We start from the raw sequence: 15,470 nt of genomic DNA on the forward strand, positions 1-15,470 counted from the left end.
TGGCCCTTATCCTCCTGGACCTGTCAGCCACCTTTAACATGGTCTGCCACCGCACACTACGAACATGCCTCCACGATGCCGGGATCCAAGAGAAGGCCCTGGACTGGACCACCTCCTTGCTCTCCAGTAGAACACAGAGCGCCCGCCTCCCACCCCTTCGGCTCCAAAGCCACCGAGATCATTTGCGGTGTACCCCAGGGCTCATCCCTCTTTCCTACGCTGTTCAACATCTACATGGCACCGCTCGCCCACGTCGTCCGAGCAGGAGGTTACTCATCAAGGAGCAGCTTTGAAGTGTCATTGAGAGGGAGGCCTATGCTCTGCTTTAGTACCTAAAGAAGTTGAGACCATACCTGTTAGGATCTCACTTTACAGTTCAAACTGACCACAGACGTCTCAAATGACTAATGCAAATGAAAGATGAGAATCCCAAACCTTTGAGGTAGTCCATCTTCCTACAGGGAACAGACTTTACAGTTGAACACTGACCTGGGACTGCCCATTCCAATGCAGATGGACTTTCCAGGTTCTGCCACTTATGAAATTAAAATGAAATTTATAAAGAGCCACAATCACCTAGGGGTATCTAGGCGCTAGCAGACACGGACAGGCTAACAATCTGGAAGATATCAAAATTATTTCCTAAATAGCCAAGTTTTTAGATTCTGCCTGAATGCCAGTAGATCTGTCTTAAATTTTAGTTTAGTCGGGAGTGAGTTCCACAGCCTTACTGTGAATGAGATGAATCTGCTACCATCCCAGTTGGCTTTTTTAAATCTGTGGATTACAAGGTTTCTACTGGCAGATGAGCATAGGGAGCGTGCTGGGAGAATGAAAACGCTGTATCAAATATTGAGGGCCAACACCTTGTTGTGACTTGAACGCAATACAGAGTGTCTTAAACTCTATTGGTTTACCTATTAGGAGCCAGTCTAATTGGATCAATGCTTGAGATGTGGATTTATATTTCAGGATGCCTAGCAGTAACCGTGCTGCGGCATTCTGCAGCGTTTGTAACTTATGTAAAAAATTGATTTTGAATAATAATAAAAAGCTTGTTGCAGTAGTCTACTTTGGATGAAATAAGAGTCGTAACAAACATCTTTTGAAAGCTCAATGGAATGAAAGGCAACACTTTCCTTAGAGTTTTCAAAATGAAAAAAGACAAGGAAGTAATGTGATTGATTTGTCCCTCAAAAGATAGCTAAGTTTCAATAATTACTAATTTTTTACTTTACCACTGGAGATTGGTAGATTCCCCAGTTCCTGTGGCCACCAGGTGTTCGACGAAAAAGAGAGGTTATTACCAAACAACAGGATCCCAGTCTTTGAGGAATTTAATTTTAGGCAGTTGCTGCTCATCCGATATGAAGCATACAGTCGTGAAACTGAACTGCTGTGGCTTCAGGATTATCAGTGACAGATACAACAATTTGTGTGTCATGTGCATACGAAACCAGAGAGAAACCAAATGAGCTGATTGGAGCTGCAAGTGGGGTAACATAGAGTTTAGATGGAGTGGGGCTCAGGGGTGAGCCCTGAGGGACCCCACAGGGCAAGGAGAAGGTTGATGAGTTAAAATCACTGTGAGAGACTGTCTGGATATGGTCAGCCAGAAAAGAGGTGATGAACTTGAATGCATTGTCTTTGATCCTAATTGATTCAAGGTGATCAATTAAAAGAGTGATTAACCTTATCATATGTGGCTGTAAGATCCAAGAGGAGCAGAGCCGCATTTCATCCACTATGTATCATCTGCCTGATTTCTTTTGTGGCTGTAATCAACACCAGTTCAGTACTATGATGACTACGAAATCCGAACTGTGTGGTATCAAGACTCTTTGCTTTGTCTAAAAACGCAGTTAATTCCTCGTTGACGATTTTTTTAACCAATTTGGCAGGTAAAGGTAATCGAATAATTGGTCGATAATTGTTGGGGTCAGCAGTATCTAAGATGTTTCTTTTTTAATAATGGAAGAATAGTCCCTATCTTCTAGTCTATTGGAAAATATCCTTCTTCAAAGAGGTGTGCCGTGAGGTGTGGGCTATCACCCTTTGGGACTAAGTGACGTACCTTGGCCGGATATGGGTCCTGTGGTGAGCCCAATTTAATCTGCATCAGTGTCTTTTGTGTCTGATCCACCGTCAGAGGCCCAAAATGGCATAGGGTACTGACATTATGCGTGTCCTTCGCCGGTCTGTTGTTTAAATTGACAGTTTGACTATTATCTAGAAAAGACCCATAGAGAGATTTAACTTTGTCTTGGAAGTGAAGTGCTAGTTTGTTACAGAATTGTTGATTAATATTAGGATTCTTTGGATCTGGAAGTTTTTTAACTGTTGAGAATAATTCCTTAGAGGAGTTCACAGTTCCTTCTATTTTTGCTTCAAAGAATTTCTTTTTCTCAATTATAATCATTTTTTTGTAGATCTGTAAATTGATTTTATATGTCTCTTTATATTCTGGTTTGTACTCAAGTCTCCATTTATGTTCTGATTGCTTACTTTCCTGCTTTTTCCATCTAAGATCACCGGTAAACCCGGGTTCAGAGGGATTAGTCTCATGGCTATGAAGGTTCTTTTCTGGAGCTAACTGAGTTAGTGATACGTCCAGCCATTGATGGTAGGCTGACCAATGGAGTTTAATGAATAAGAGATGAACTAAACTGACCAGCATCAATAGTACTCCATTGGCGTCGAGTAGAACTTCCAATTTGTAGGCATTCTTTTTCTGCCTCAGATAGGCCATTTAGCTCAAACATGCTCACCTTATGGTCAGCCCATGTCAAGGGAAGGGAAGATGTCCAGATGAGCTGTGGATTGTCCATGACAATGCCATCAAGAAGATGCCCAGCTTTGTGTGAGGAGCCCTGGACAATTTGTGTTAGACCTGCACCATCCATATTAACCATTAAGTTCAGAAACTCTGAATCAAACAGGTTTTCCATATGGAAAGTAAAATCGCCTAGAATAGTAAAATTTTAGAGTCAGCTTTTAATTCTAGGAGGCTACCAATGGATTTTGTAAAGGCTGTTCTAGACCCAGGCGGTCGATAAATGAGAAGTCCATTAAAAGAATAGTGACCATTAACTTAAATTTTAGAATGTATAGATTCACAGAGTGACCTCTGGATACGATTGGAAGCCCTCCGCCCTTTTTTAGTGGGCGGTCATGTCTAAATATTCTGAACCCCATGGGTAATACCAATATTAGGTCTCGTCAGATGATGAATCTGCCCAGGTTTCAGTGATGAAGGCCAGATCAATATTGTGACTCTCCATGAAGACCGCGAAATCTAGTGCATGCTTACCAAGCAATCTGGTATTGATAAGGGTACAACTACATCTTATTTTATATTGTTTAGAGGGTGCCTCTGGCAATTTAGTAGAAGCCAAAGAGGTACAATCAAAGTTAGTGAGGAAGAAATCGCAAACCAAGCATTTTGAGCCATTTGTGCAGCAGCGAGGGTCTAACTGAAGACCCAGGCAATGCCCACATAAGGCGTTGATAAAAAAACAGGAAATCCTTAGAATAGGTAATAGGTCTCTTAATTTCTGAGGCCACTTTAATAGCAGTGGGGAGTGATCAGAAATACCTCTGGGGCGGATTTCTACCTCTTCTATGCCCTGTAGGCCATCCGCAGTCATCAGAATGTAATCAATCCGGGTGAGACAACTATGGACTGCAGAGTAAAAAGTGTATTGCCTGTCGCTGGGGTGCTTATACCTCCAGCAATCTGTGAGCCCCATGGCATCCAAAAAAACAATTAGCCGCCTCCCCCGTGTACCACTGGTTTGGACGGGTATCTATCTATCTCATCGTCGATGATATCATTAAAGTCACCCCCTATCACTAACGTCGCGATAGGTAAAGTCAGTAGAAATGCTGAGAATGCAGAGTGTGCAGTGGCGTGTAGGACAGGTGGGATATATACAGAAAGAAAATTAAACAAGTGACCCTCCCATTGGCATGTAATTGCCGCGAAGCGGCCCTGATCATCAACATGCGTCTGTTGGAGCACAAAAGGGACATTTTTCCTGACAAGGATCCCTGTTCCCCTGGAGCCGGAGTTGAATTCTGCGTGCACCACCATAGTATATCCCAACCTATCCATAGCCTTGGTGGCAAAGCCTACTAGGTGTGTTTCCTGCAATAAGACTATGGCAGGACAACATAGTTTCAAGTATTGCAGTACCAGGCCCCGTTTCACTTTGTCTCCCAATCCCCGGACGTTCCACGTCATCACGGTGAAGTCTGACTGACGGGGCAATTGTGCTCGAGAAGCCTCAGGTTCATCTGTTACGTGCGTAGCCATCTATGGTATAGTGTAGTGTCGTGCAACGAAAGATAGACTTGACCTGCGCTGTACCTTCATTAAAACAGTGTGACACTCTACCAGTCATACAAACTGCAAAAACAACAAAAGGAAACAACCCACTTACCACCCCCACCCTGGGTCTCACCCATCCTCCCTGCCTCCCTGCTTGACGAACCTCCAACTGCTTGCCACCCCAACTCAGCAGAGCGCTTTTCCCCTCCCATAACTAAGATACTTGCTTGTCGGGGGTAGAGCTCACCAAGGCTCCAGCCCTTTAGAGCCCCCCAGGACTGCCCCAGTCCAGAACCAAAGAACGGCAAAAGTGCATTTGACGACAGGATCAACATAGGCAGCAGGAATCAATAATGCCATGACAGTACTTATTCCTCTTCTCGTAGTGGGTCATGGTTCGCTTCCAGGTGTTGGGGCTAAAAGTTCCTGAGGCATCTTCTCCATCACGTGGACGATGAGGTCTGGGTCTATGATCTGAACGATTCACAGTGCGTCACCCCTCAAGCCAGTCATGCACCGCTTCAGGCGTGTCAAAGAACCATGTCCGATCATCGGCCACTACTCTTAATTTTGCGGGGAAGAGCATAGAGTATGATAGCTCCTGCGCCCAAAGTAACTTTTTAACTTCGAAAAAGCTTTGCTGCCGTCGAGATACAGCTGCAGTGTAATCCAGGAAGAAGGATACAGTTGAATTTAAAATACGGATGGAAGGGCAGACCCTCGCTGCTTGCAAAATTGCATCCTTGTCCCTGAAGTTGAACAGTCTGGTGAGTACTGGTCGTGGGGTCGCTCCCGGCTTAGGTCTACCACCAGGCACCCTGTGGGCCCGTTCCACCGAAAAGAAATGGGAGAGTCCCTTGGGCTGCAGCTTAGTTTTGATCAAGTCTTCTACGTATAGGTCCATTGCCTGGGTACCTTCTGACTCCGGAATACCAATAATTCTGACGTTATTCCTGTTCGTCAAGCTTCTCCGCGAGTGACTTGTTCTTTTTTTCCAGCTGGGCGACGAAAGTCTGCAGTTCAGAAGTGTCCGCAACCAAAGATTTAGACACTATCTCCACTTCTTTTACCCTGTCCGCCATCTTGTGGAGGTCAGCCCGCAGCAAAGAAACGTTAGTAGAAATAGTGCCCACCGTGGTCTGCACATTCGCCAGCGCCTTCATAATGTCCTCGAGAGTTACCTTTTTTGTCCCGTCGTTGTCCGATGCTTTACCTTGAGGGTGCACCGGAGAGGAGCCCTTATCATATGCAAACTTGTCCAGTTTCGCCTGTGTAGAGTGGTGTTTTGGCCCTCTGCCCGCCATGGTGATGCAATTTGATAAACACACTGTATACAAAATCCGGACAAAACTCACATTTTCAGAGGGCAGTAATCCAACAGGTGCACCAAAAGGACTTCACCCCGGTGGTAGGGAAGGTTTCGCAGCGGACAGTGGGGGCACGGGGGGGGGAGAACACAGTTCGTAGTAGTCCAGTAGTCCAGGAGTGGGCAAAGTAGCGAGGTCCTCAATAAAACTTGCGGAGCGAGAGAGGTCCACGCACCCTCCGACGAGGCGTAAACCGGATGATGCAGCAGCCTGTGATGCCAACTCCACACCGGGATGCACCCCCCAATCCCCAAAGTCACAGCCGCCCGAAACTGGGCACAGCACAATGTCTCACCAGTGCCAAGATCGCCGCGTAGGGCGTAGGGAGTCACTCCAAAGGGCTATGACGCAGTGCAGGGTAGCATGGGCTGTAGAAGCACCTCGTGAGCAGAGAACGTCAGGCCTGAGATGATGGGAGAACAGGGCCACAAGCACGATGCTGCTGTGCCAGTCATCTGTGTGCTGTATCTCCTCTCGCGGTCAGCAGCGGGAGCGGGGCCTCCCAATCAGCACAAACGAGTATCCATGCTGCAGGGAGGCAGTCACCACACGCTGCAATAAAAGTGCTCACGGAGCGGAGGCAAGCCAGGTAAAGAGCGTGCACGGCTTGTCAGACGTGGTAGGGAAGGGGCGAGGGCAGCGGCGGTTGGTTACAGAATGCGTTCTAGTCCGTCTCGGCCGGAGCCCGCCACTACAGTCCCCGGTCTGATTGTTGCCAGCAGGCCGCACTCACAGAGACGCCAGTTCAGGCGGAAGGCAGCGCTCAATTTTTACCAGAGTTTCACCGGAAGATGCCACTCAGGTTCCGACATGGGGGACAGCCTCCGGGGCAGTCCAAAAACACGGATAAATGGGCAGATTAATGTAAAGGGCAAAGTCAGCCTCGGAGCTCAAAGGCTAAGCGCCCATCTTGCTCGGCCGGTAGCCACGCCCCCACTGTTCCACAGTTTAGGTACTAGGTGGGCGAAAGACCTTCCACCCCACCTGGCTCTCTTGAAGCTGGTGGGATTCATCAGAAAGTTAGAGCTTGACCTGAGGTGGCGAAGGGGAGAATAATGTGAGACCAACTTTTGTATCAGGATGGGGCCTCTCCCATACATGGCTCTGTGAGCCAAGCTTATGGACTTAAATTTGATCCTGGCTTGGACCGGGAGCCAATGAAGCTCCCTCAAGGAGGACCTGGCTGATTGATGTCTGGGTATATTCAACAGCAGCCATGCAGCTGTATTCTGTACGACTTGGAGTCTGTTTGTAACGTATTTGAGAGAGCCAACTGTCAGATAAGGTCTTAGGCACTTGGAAATGGTGATGTGGATATACCCGGTCTGCAGATCTAGCCAATAACCTTGAAAAGTGGTTGTGCTTTGAAAAATATGTTTACTCTGTGTAGGTGCAGAAAAGGGATGTGAAGGGAGTGTGGGATAGTTTGGAGGAGGGAAAGAAATGATGAGAGATAGACTGCCTTGCAAATTGTATTTGTAAATATTCATATATGTAAAGAATGAATTGGTGGCCTTTATTAATCCTTGCAAAAACAGCGTTCATTTGACATTGATAAACAGTCATTTCAAAACCCAGAGGCCAATAAGATTAGGATGCTGTAAAGAAGAGAGTGAACGGTTTTGCTTTGGACGGGGGCTGAGTGCAAGGGATGAGATTGGCTTTGTGGACCATCCACCATTGCTAGAAGCCAACTAGATAAAATATACTGGGACAAAGAAAATACTAAAAAACATGGTGCCTTTGAAATCACGTGTCACTTACCCTTTCTCCAGTGTAAAGTATTAAGCTGTTGTTCTGCCTCATCATTGCCTCTGTGGTGGGCCAACGTGGCTGTTGAAGTGGTAAAAAATGGCATGAGACAAAATATACTCCAAAGCCCACTTCCATTATCCACCCAACACCATTCCCTTAATGAAAAACACTTATCAAAGTGTTTGGCAGCACCCACGTTTAAGAAGGTGAGTTTATCTACCTGATGCAATCTCATAAATTGCATGAAAAGCATGTAATTGTAGAAATATGGATGTGGTTAAAATTAGTGAGCCAAAAAATATCCAATGTGTTTGAAGATCTATACTTGTTGAATTTATTTAAACTTTATTTGTAGGGTGGGTAGGTGAGGGAGGAAGTGCCAGAGAATTAAATGGGGAAGCTAAAAGAAGAGTGACGCGTAACCCAGACATATGGGGAAAGAAGAGGAAAGGGGAAAGAATTTGCCAGAAAAGTGGCATAGTGGAATAGTGAAGTGGGCCTAATGACAGTGCAACAAGTGAAGATAGTCTAAGGTTTAGAGGTATTATTGTTTGATGAGAAATGCTAGGAACAGGGGGCGTGGCTTCGAGGGCGAAGATGGCGGACGCGGCTCTGTAGAGCTCCTGCCGGCCCGATATTTATCCGCCTACTTATCCTGGCCCTGAACCCCTTTACTCCCTTTGCTGTAGTGGAGGTGACTGCTGGAGACCAGGGGTGCCCGTTGGTGTGGTCGCTGGGGGCCCGGACCGCGTCTGGAGCGGCATTTGGTGGCGGTGCCCGCCGGGCCTGCTCACCGCGTGGTGAGCCGGGACCTCAATTTTTGCCCCGCCCGCCGGCTGGCTCTGGGCGCCGGGTGGACTGCATGCGGCTGAGCCCGTGTGACTGATGCTGAGTCGTCGGAAGAGAGACGACGGTGCACCCTGCCGCTGATACATCCTGCGGAGCGGCGACCTTGTGAGACGACTGCACGGCTCCGGAGGTCGCTCGGTATCTACTTGTCTGCCGGTGGCGAGGTGCTTGCGGAGTCGGCGGTGTCCCGCCGGCTGGAGTAGGCGGACTGGCTGTGCCAAATCGGCGGCCTTGACTCTGGGCCCGAGATTGGCGGCAACTGCGCCTTGGAGGAGCGGCATTGCCCGGGGTGCCTGCTGGTAACTTGGCGTGCTGGTGGCAGGTGGGTGACACGCGGCCTGGAGTGATCCGGATACCCCGGCCTGGGCCCGAGTGGTGGACAATCTAGCTGTGCGAACCCCTGTACGGGTGTGTGTCGCCTTGTTGCCTCTGCCGGAGCCATGACTAGGGGCGGGGGTGGCACGACCGCCACCAAGCAGGGGCCCATCGATAAGTTCACTGGCCCCGGAGGAGGTGCCGGGACTGCCGGAGGAGGCCAGAGTGCCGGGCCGGACAACGCGGCGTTGATGGCGGCCATTACGCAGTCCCGCGACATGTTGGATGCAAAGATTGGCGCGGTCGGTGCCGATGTGATGCTGCTGCGTCAAGATCTCCGCAACGCGGTCGCCCGCATCACCGAAACAGAGACCAGGGTCACAGAAGTGGAAGGAGATGTTGGCGCCCTTAAGAAGAAAGTGGCGGACATGGAGAGGATTCAGAAGGGCCTGGCGCTTCGCGTGGAAGATGCAGAGGGGCGGGCGCGACGGAATAACCTGCGTTTTGTCGGTTTCCCGGAGGATTGCGAGAAAGGGCCCATGGATGCCTTCCTGGCACGATGGTTGGAGGGCTGGCTCCCCCCGAACACCCTGCCGCGCTGCTTTGTGGTGGAGCGCGCACACAGAGCCCTGACGCAGAAACCACCGGCGGGGGAGCGGCCTCGTCCGATCATCGCCAAAATCCTGAACTTCCATGACAGGGATGTCATACTCCGGGAAGCACGTCTCAAAGACACCTTGCTGTATGACAACCACAAGATTATGATATTCCCGGACTATACCAAGCAGGTCCAGCAGCAGCGACACTCATTCCTGGCGGCGAAGGCCAAGCTGCGTGGCCTAAAAATCCAGTACTCGCTGCTCTATCCGGCCCGCCTCCGGGTGATCTTCAATTCCAAGACTCACTTCTTCGACTCGCCGGAGGCCGTCTTCCGGTGGACCGACGAGACGGTCAGGCTCCAACCAAACGCCCAGCCGGGGCTGAATTCCGGGCCCTCGCGCAGCTCATCCCAAGAACGGAGCGACCCGCCCGGTAAAGGAAAGCGTCATCGGAAGTCCCGCTCGCGACGGAGGTCCTAGTCCCGAGACCCCCTTTTGGGGGACACACAGCCCGACACAGACCACTCTGGCAAGGAATCCTGATCATCGTACGATATGGACGTTTACTGAATGCCTTTGATCCGTGGCTGTACATTGCGGCAGCCAGAACTTGGATTGTGGAGCAGACATTGACTGGTGCAGTATAGACTTATGTTTTGGCAGTGTCTGGGGCCCTCGAGGGCTGGTATATATATGTGGTGCCTTGCTTATGAACCAGATGCTTGTGGGATTGGGGTTCGGGGCACGATTTGTGGGCTGCCTCCTCATTTTGGGGTTGGGGGGTGGTTCTGGGGGCGCGCCCTGTTAGTTAGTGGGGGGACTAGTTGGGATCCATTGGTATGGCTGGCTTTAGGCGCTCTGTTCTGGGCCTGAAGCACCTCATGCCGCGACAGATACTTCACTGTTCTCTGAGGTATAGGGGTGGGGGGGGACTGGGGTGTTTGGCTGTTTGGGGGTCGGGGCTGTTTTGTGTGGGGTGCACATGATTCCTATGATATTTGCAACTGGGGTGTTGGAGACCTGGGTCGGGTTCTGGGGGTCGCAGAGACTTGCTCATCGAGACAATGGTTGATGCCCCACGACCGGTACTCCCTAGTACCTCTATGCGGATTCTGAGCTGGAATGTCTGGGGGCTCTTGGACAAGATCAAGCGGGGGGCTGTGCTTCGCTGGGCCAAAAGGGATTTGGCGGATGTGCTGCTCCTTCAGGAAACACACATGTTGGGTACTAAAGCATTGAGTCTACAGCGGTTTGGCTTCCACCAGGTGTTTCATGCCGGGTTTACCAGGGGCTCGAGGGGGGTGGCCATTCTTGTTCACAGGCGGCTGTCCTATACTCATGAGCGTCACTGGCTCGATCCCCAGGGTCGGTTTGTGTTTGTGCAGGGGAAGATTGGCGCAGAGCCGGTGGTGCTTGGTAGTGTGTATGCCCCTCCCCCGCTGCAGTGGTCCCTGGCGGAGAAACTGTTTGCTTTGTGGACCGAGATTCCCCACTCCCTGGCGGTGATTGGAGGTGACTGGAATGATGTGCTGGACATGACTTTGGACAGGCAGAGGGGGCAGGGGGTCGCGGCTATGGCCTCGCCTACGCGGTTGAATGCCATGATTGATGGACTGGGATGGGTGGACGTGTGGAGGCATCTGCATGCCGGGAAGCGGGAATACAAGTATGTTTCGGCAGTGCATGGCTCCCTCTCACGTTTGGATTGTGTGTTCGTGCCGGGGGCCTTCCTTGACAGGGTGAAGGGGCGGCGATCCGGCCTCGCGGGCTGTCCGATCACTCCCCCGTAGCGGTACAGATTGACCTATGCAAGGCACGTCAACCGTTCCGGTGGCGGATGTCCTCGTGGCATCTACAGCGACCGGCCTACTCCCAACATATGCGCAGTGCAATTGCCCGCTATTGGCAGGGCAACCTCACGGAGGGGGTGGACGCGGTGACGGTCTGGGAGGCTATGAAGCCCGCCCTGAGGAGTGTTGACATCGCCTGGTGCGCTTCTGCTCGCCGGACTCGGCAGAAAAATATTGTTACAGCCGCAGTGCAGGTGGAGGTGCTGGAGACGCGATACCGGGGAGGGGGTGATGACAGGACACTGCGACTGCTTTTACAAGCGCAGCAATCTTATTCCTCGGTCTTGCTGGATGAGGCTCGCCAGGCGTGGCTGGCTACACGTAGCAGGGTGTACCAGTGGGGAGACAAGTCCTGCACCATGCTCCACAGGCTCTGTCAGCAGACTATGCAACCGGTCACCCTGCCGGGGCTTACAGACGAAGCAGGAGCGGTGATAACGGACCCTGCGATCCTTGCGGCGAGCTTCGCGTGCTATTATGCGCAACAGTACGCCTCTCGGGAGAGTCTTTCCCCCGAGGACATTGAGGGGTTCCTCGTGGATGTCCCTCCTCATGCGGTCTCAGACGAGGTACGAGATGCCTTAGATCTCCCCCTGACGGCTGAGGAACTGGGTGATGCGCTGGGTCAACTTAATGTGGGTAAGGCTCCTGGACCGAGTGGGTTTCCCAGCAAATTCTATAGGAAATTCCACTTGCAACTTGGGCCGCATTACAGGCGGGTGTTGGAACTGGCGCGGGAGCGTGGCAGCCTGCCCCCAGACTGGCGTCAAGCCGAAATTGTGGTCTTCCAAACACCGGGTAGACCCCCCGACCGCCACGAGTCCTATCGTCCTATATCCCTCATCAATTTTGAAGCCAAGCTCCTGGCCAAAGCGCTGGCGAACCGCCTACTCCCGCATATTACGGACCTTGTCCACCCAGACCAGGCGGGCTTTATGCCGCACCGGGCGACGAGACACAACATTCGGCGTGCGCAGGCCGCGATAGACGCAGTGGGGGCGACCGGGGATCGGGCAGCGCTGTTGCTCGCTGACATTGATAGAGCGTTCGATTCGGTCAGCTGGACATATCTCTTTGCCCTTCTGCCGCTTCTCAACCTGGGGCCGGTGTTCATCTCCTATGTGAAATTGCTTTATACAGACATAACTGCCTCGGTACGTGTCTCTGGGGCGATCTCCGGTTCCCCATTGCCAGGGGCACTCGTCAGGGGTGTCCCCTCTCCCCATACCTTTTTGCGTTGGCCATGGAGCCCCTGGCCGCCCGAGTGCGCCGGGATGCACTTTATCGGGGCTTTGTATGGGGTCGACCCTGTGGGTGCTGGGGGGTGAATCAGTGACATGCCCATGGGCCGCGACCCTTCAGGTGGCTGTCGATGGGTTGAAATATCTGGGCGTCTTCCTCTCGGCCTCGGCTACGGTGGCGTGGGATCGGAACGTGCAGCCAGTGTGGGATAGGGTTCAGATGGATGTCAAGGCTTGGACGCGCATGCCCCTCAATATCTATGGCAGATCCGCCATTTTCAAGATGGTGGCCCTGCCACGGCTTCTCTATCAACTGCAGAATCATCCGTATAGAATAGACCCGCAGTGGTTCCAGCGCGTCAATTCAGTGCTTGGCCGGTTTTTGTGGGCCGGGGGTGACTCCAGGGTGGCACTGCGTACATGCTTTCTCTCCACATACTGTGGCGGCTTGGCTTCCACGGACCTTCTTTCCTATTACCAGGCCTCCCACCTCCTAGTGCTCAACGAGTGGTGGTATGGAGACCGCAGTGATCCGGCCTATGCATTGGAGCACTCTCTAATGGGGGTGCCACGCTCCATACCTTACTGTACTCGGCCGGAAGGAGGAGGACGCTGCCGAGGGTCACCCAGGTGGTCTTCGCGATCTGGCGGCAAGCTTTGCGCTGTATGGGCTGGTGGGGCAGACTGACCGCTGAGACTCCGCTGTGGCATAATGGTTTGCTTCCGGCGCTTGCGTCCCTGTCCGGTTTTGGAGGCTGGGACGCGATCGGGATTTCGTCCCTTGGTCATGTCCTCGCTGGGACTACACTTAAGTCCTTCCAGGACCTTAGCTCTGAATTCAATATGCCTAAGTCTCAATTTTTCCGGTACCTCCAATTCCGCCATGCCCTCGGCCCTAGCCTAGTGGGGTTAGATCGACTCCCTGACTTTAGTCCCATTGAAGCGAAACTCTTTATGGGGGACCTGGGCAACAAGAAGGTTTCTCAAATATACCGCTCCCTGGTTACGCACTGCTCCTCTTCCCTCTTAACATTGAAGGCCTCCTGGGAGACTGATGTTGGCCCCTTGGATGAAGATGACTGGCGTGAGGCCCTTGAATCCCCCCGTGGGGCTGCTATAGCCGTCCGTCTTAGATTTATTCAATTTAAATACCTTCACAGGGCATACTACACTAGGAAACGATTGTGGAGGGCGGGCCTTATTGCCGCCCCGGAGTGCCTGAGGTGTGGAACTGAAAGGGGGTCGCTCTTCCACACAGTGTGGTCCTGTAGGGCCTGACCAGGTTCTGGACTGGGGTCTGGGACTGCCTATCGTAGGTGTTGGGGTGGGACCTCCCCCGTACCCTTAGACTGGGCCTCCTCCATGTCCTGGAGAACGTTGGGGGCAACATTTACAAATGACATCTTTTGCTATTGGGGCTGGTGGTGGCTAAGTGGGATTTGGCTCAGGCCTGGAAAAGTGAACGTGCCCCCCCACTCAGCGCCTGGAAGGCGGGGTTGGACTTTCTCATGGGGCATGAACTACCTGTATTTGAAGCCAGGGGGTGTCCCCGGAAGCACTACAAAATATGGAAACGGTGGGCGGACTACAGGGGGCTTACTCTTGACCCCCCGATTGACATTGATGATGTGCTACCTCCAGATGTGGACCCTGTACCTTAGGTTGTTGGCCGACACCTGCATTGCTTTACATCTAACGTTGCTACTCTGTGAACACGTGCACTGGGTTAGGGTGGGATAAGGGGTGGGTAGTTGGGGAAAGGTGTTGGGGGGTATTTCCGGGGGTTGGTGGGGCAGGGGTGGGGCGGGGATTGTTTCCTAAATTTGGGTTCATTGTCATGCTATTACCTGCATACTATTGACAGTATCCTCCTGATTGTGGAGAACTGTATTGATACTTGCATGAACTCTCAATAAATACGGTTTTGAAAAAAAAAAGAAATGCTAGGAACAGCTTTGTTTAGAAGAAGGTCAAGTTAGTTATGGATTGGGAGCATGGTGTGTGAAATGACATTTATATTTGAACCAATGTTAGTGAACATGCATGGAGGGCAACTGAAACACCCAAATACCTGGCTCCTATTCCTCCATTAAAATACTTTTTCACTTACCCATACTCTTCCAGAAATCTGATGTGGCATGCTCAAAATGGATGAAATACTCCTCTGTCCCATGTGGTGTCTAGAAAGGCATATAGGAACCTGTAAAGAATCCAAAAATGACTTCAGCAAAGGTTAAGGCCAACTCCAGCCTCCACTAATGAGGCTCACGTTCCTTCTCTGCCCACAACTTTGTATTTGAGGATGTAAAATTATTAATATTTTCCTACCATTTTATAACAAAAAGATGCTTGAATATATATATATAGTATGTGTATATCATCAAGTTATACACACACACACATACACATATATATATGTATATATACATTTATATAAAGAAATATTTTGAAATATATTTATGTATGCCTTGGTACATGCGGGTGCAGCGGTTAGCCAAATATTCACTCAGTATGGCCCTTTCTTTTGAGTTGTGTATCCTTCTGTTCAAAAGACATTTTTTGAAAACTTTCCTCGGAAATAATGAAGTCCACATAAACGCTTTTAGTTTTGCAGATTTTGATGAGTCGACATCGCGTCTGGGGAATGTCAGAGGTAGTGAGCCACAGAAGCTCACTGAATCCCATGTCAGGTGTTCTCTTGCACCTGAATGTGTATTCAGAATTTGTGAAGTTAAAACAGTTACTAAAGTCTTCTGAATATGATAATGTAAGAGTTTTTAAAAGTCTACCGACTAGATACACACTGCATGGTGTGTGCATGTGTTTTTTTCCCTAAGATGTCTCTAGCATTCCTCTAAGACCTTGGTAGACCAGCGACAGCTTATGAAGCTTGCAGGATTCCACAAGCTCCTTGAGTGACTGGGCCTACGTCAGCAGAGATGGAGGAGGCTTCTTATGTACCAAGGAATAGTTGTCATGCATAAAAAATTACTCTGGCAGAGTAGTTCCATTTATTAAGGCAGCTTTGGGTGCTAAGCTTCAACAATGCAATCTTGATCCTCGATCTTCCTACCAAACTAGTCCCTGACACATTTCTGGTCTGTCAATACCATATCCTGGTCTTATCATTAAGGAGTACAAAGATTATAATGAAGTCAATAGAT

General features: G+C 50.5%; 1 protein-coding gene across 1 annotated transcript in view; it reads right to left on the minus strand.

Moving 5' to 3' along the window:
• LOC147708654 (uncharacterized) overlaps positions 1 to 15,470 on the minus strand; it is a 225,111-nt gene that overhangs the window by 104,207 nt on the left and 105,434 nt on the right. The window contains exon 16 of the mRNA XM_086925379.1: positions 14,417 to 14,506. Coding sequence (XP_086781505.1) covers positions 14,417 to 14,506 — 90 coding nt within the window. The remainder of the gene's footprint in view (positions 1 to 14,416; positions 14,507 to 15,470) is intronic.

Source organism: Lissotriton vulgaris, chromosome 6, assembly GCF_964263255.1.
Source record: "Lissotriton vulgaris chromosome 6, aLisVul1.2, whole genome shotgun sequence".
Classification (NCBI taxonomy): domain Eukaryota; kingdom Metazoa; phylum Chordata; class Amphibia; order Caudata; family Salamandridae; genus Lissotriton; species Lissotriton vulgaris.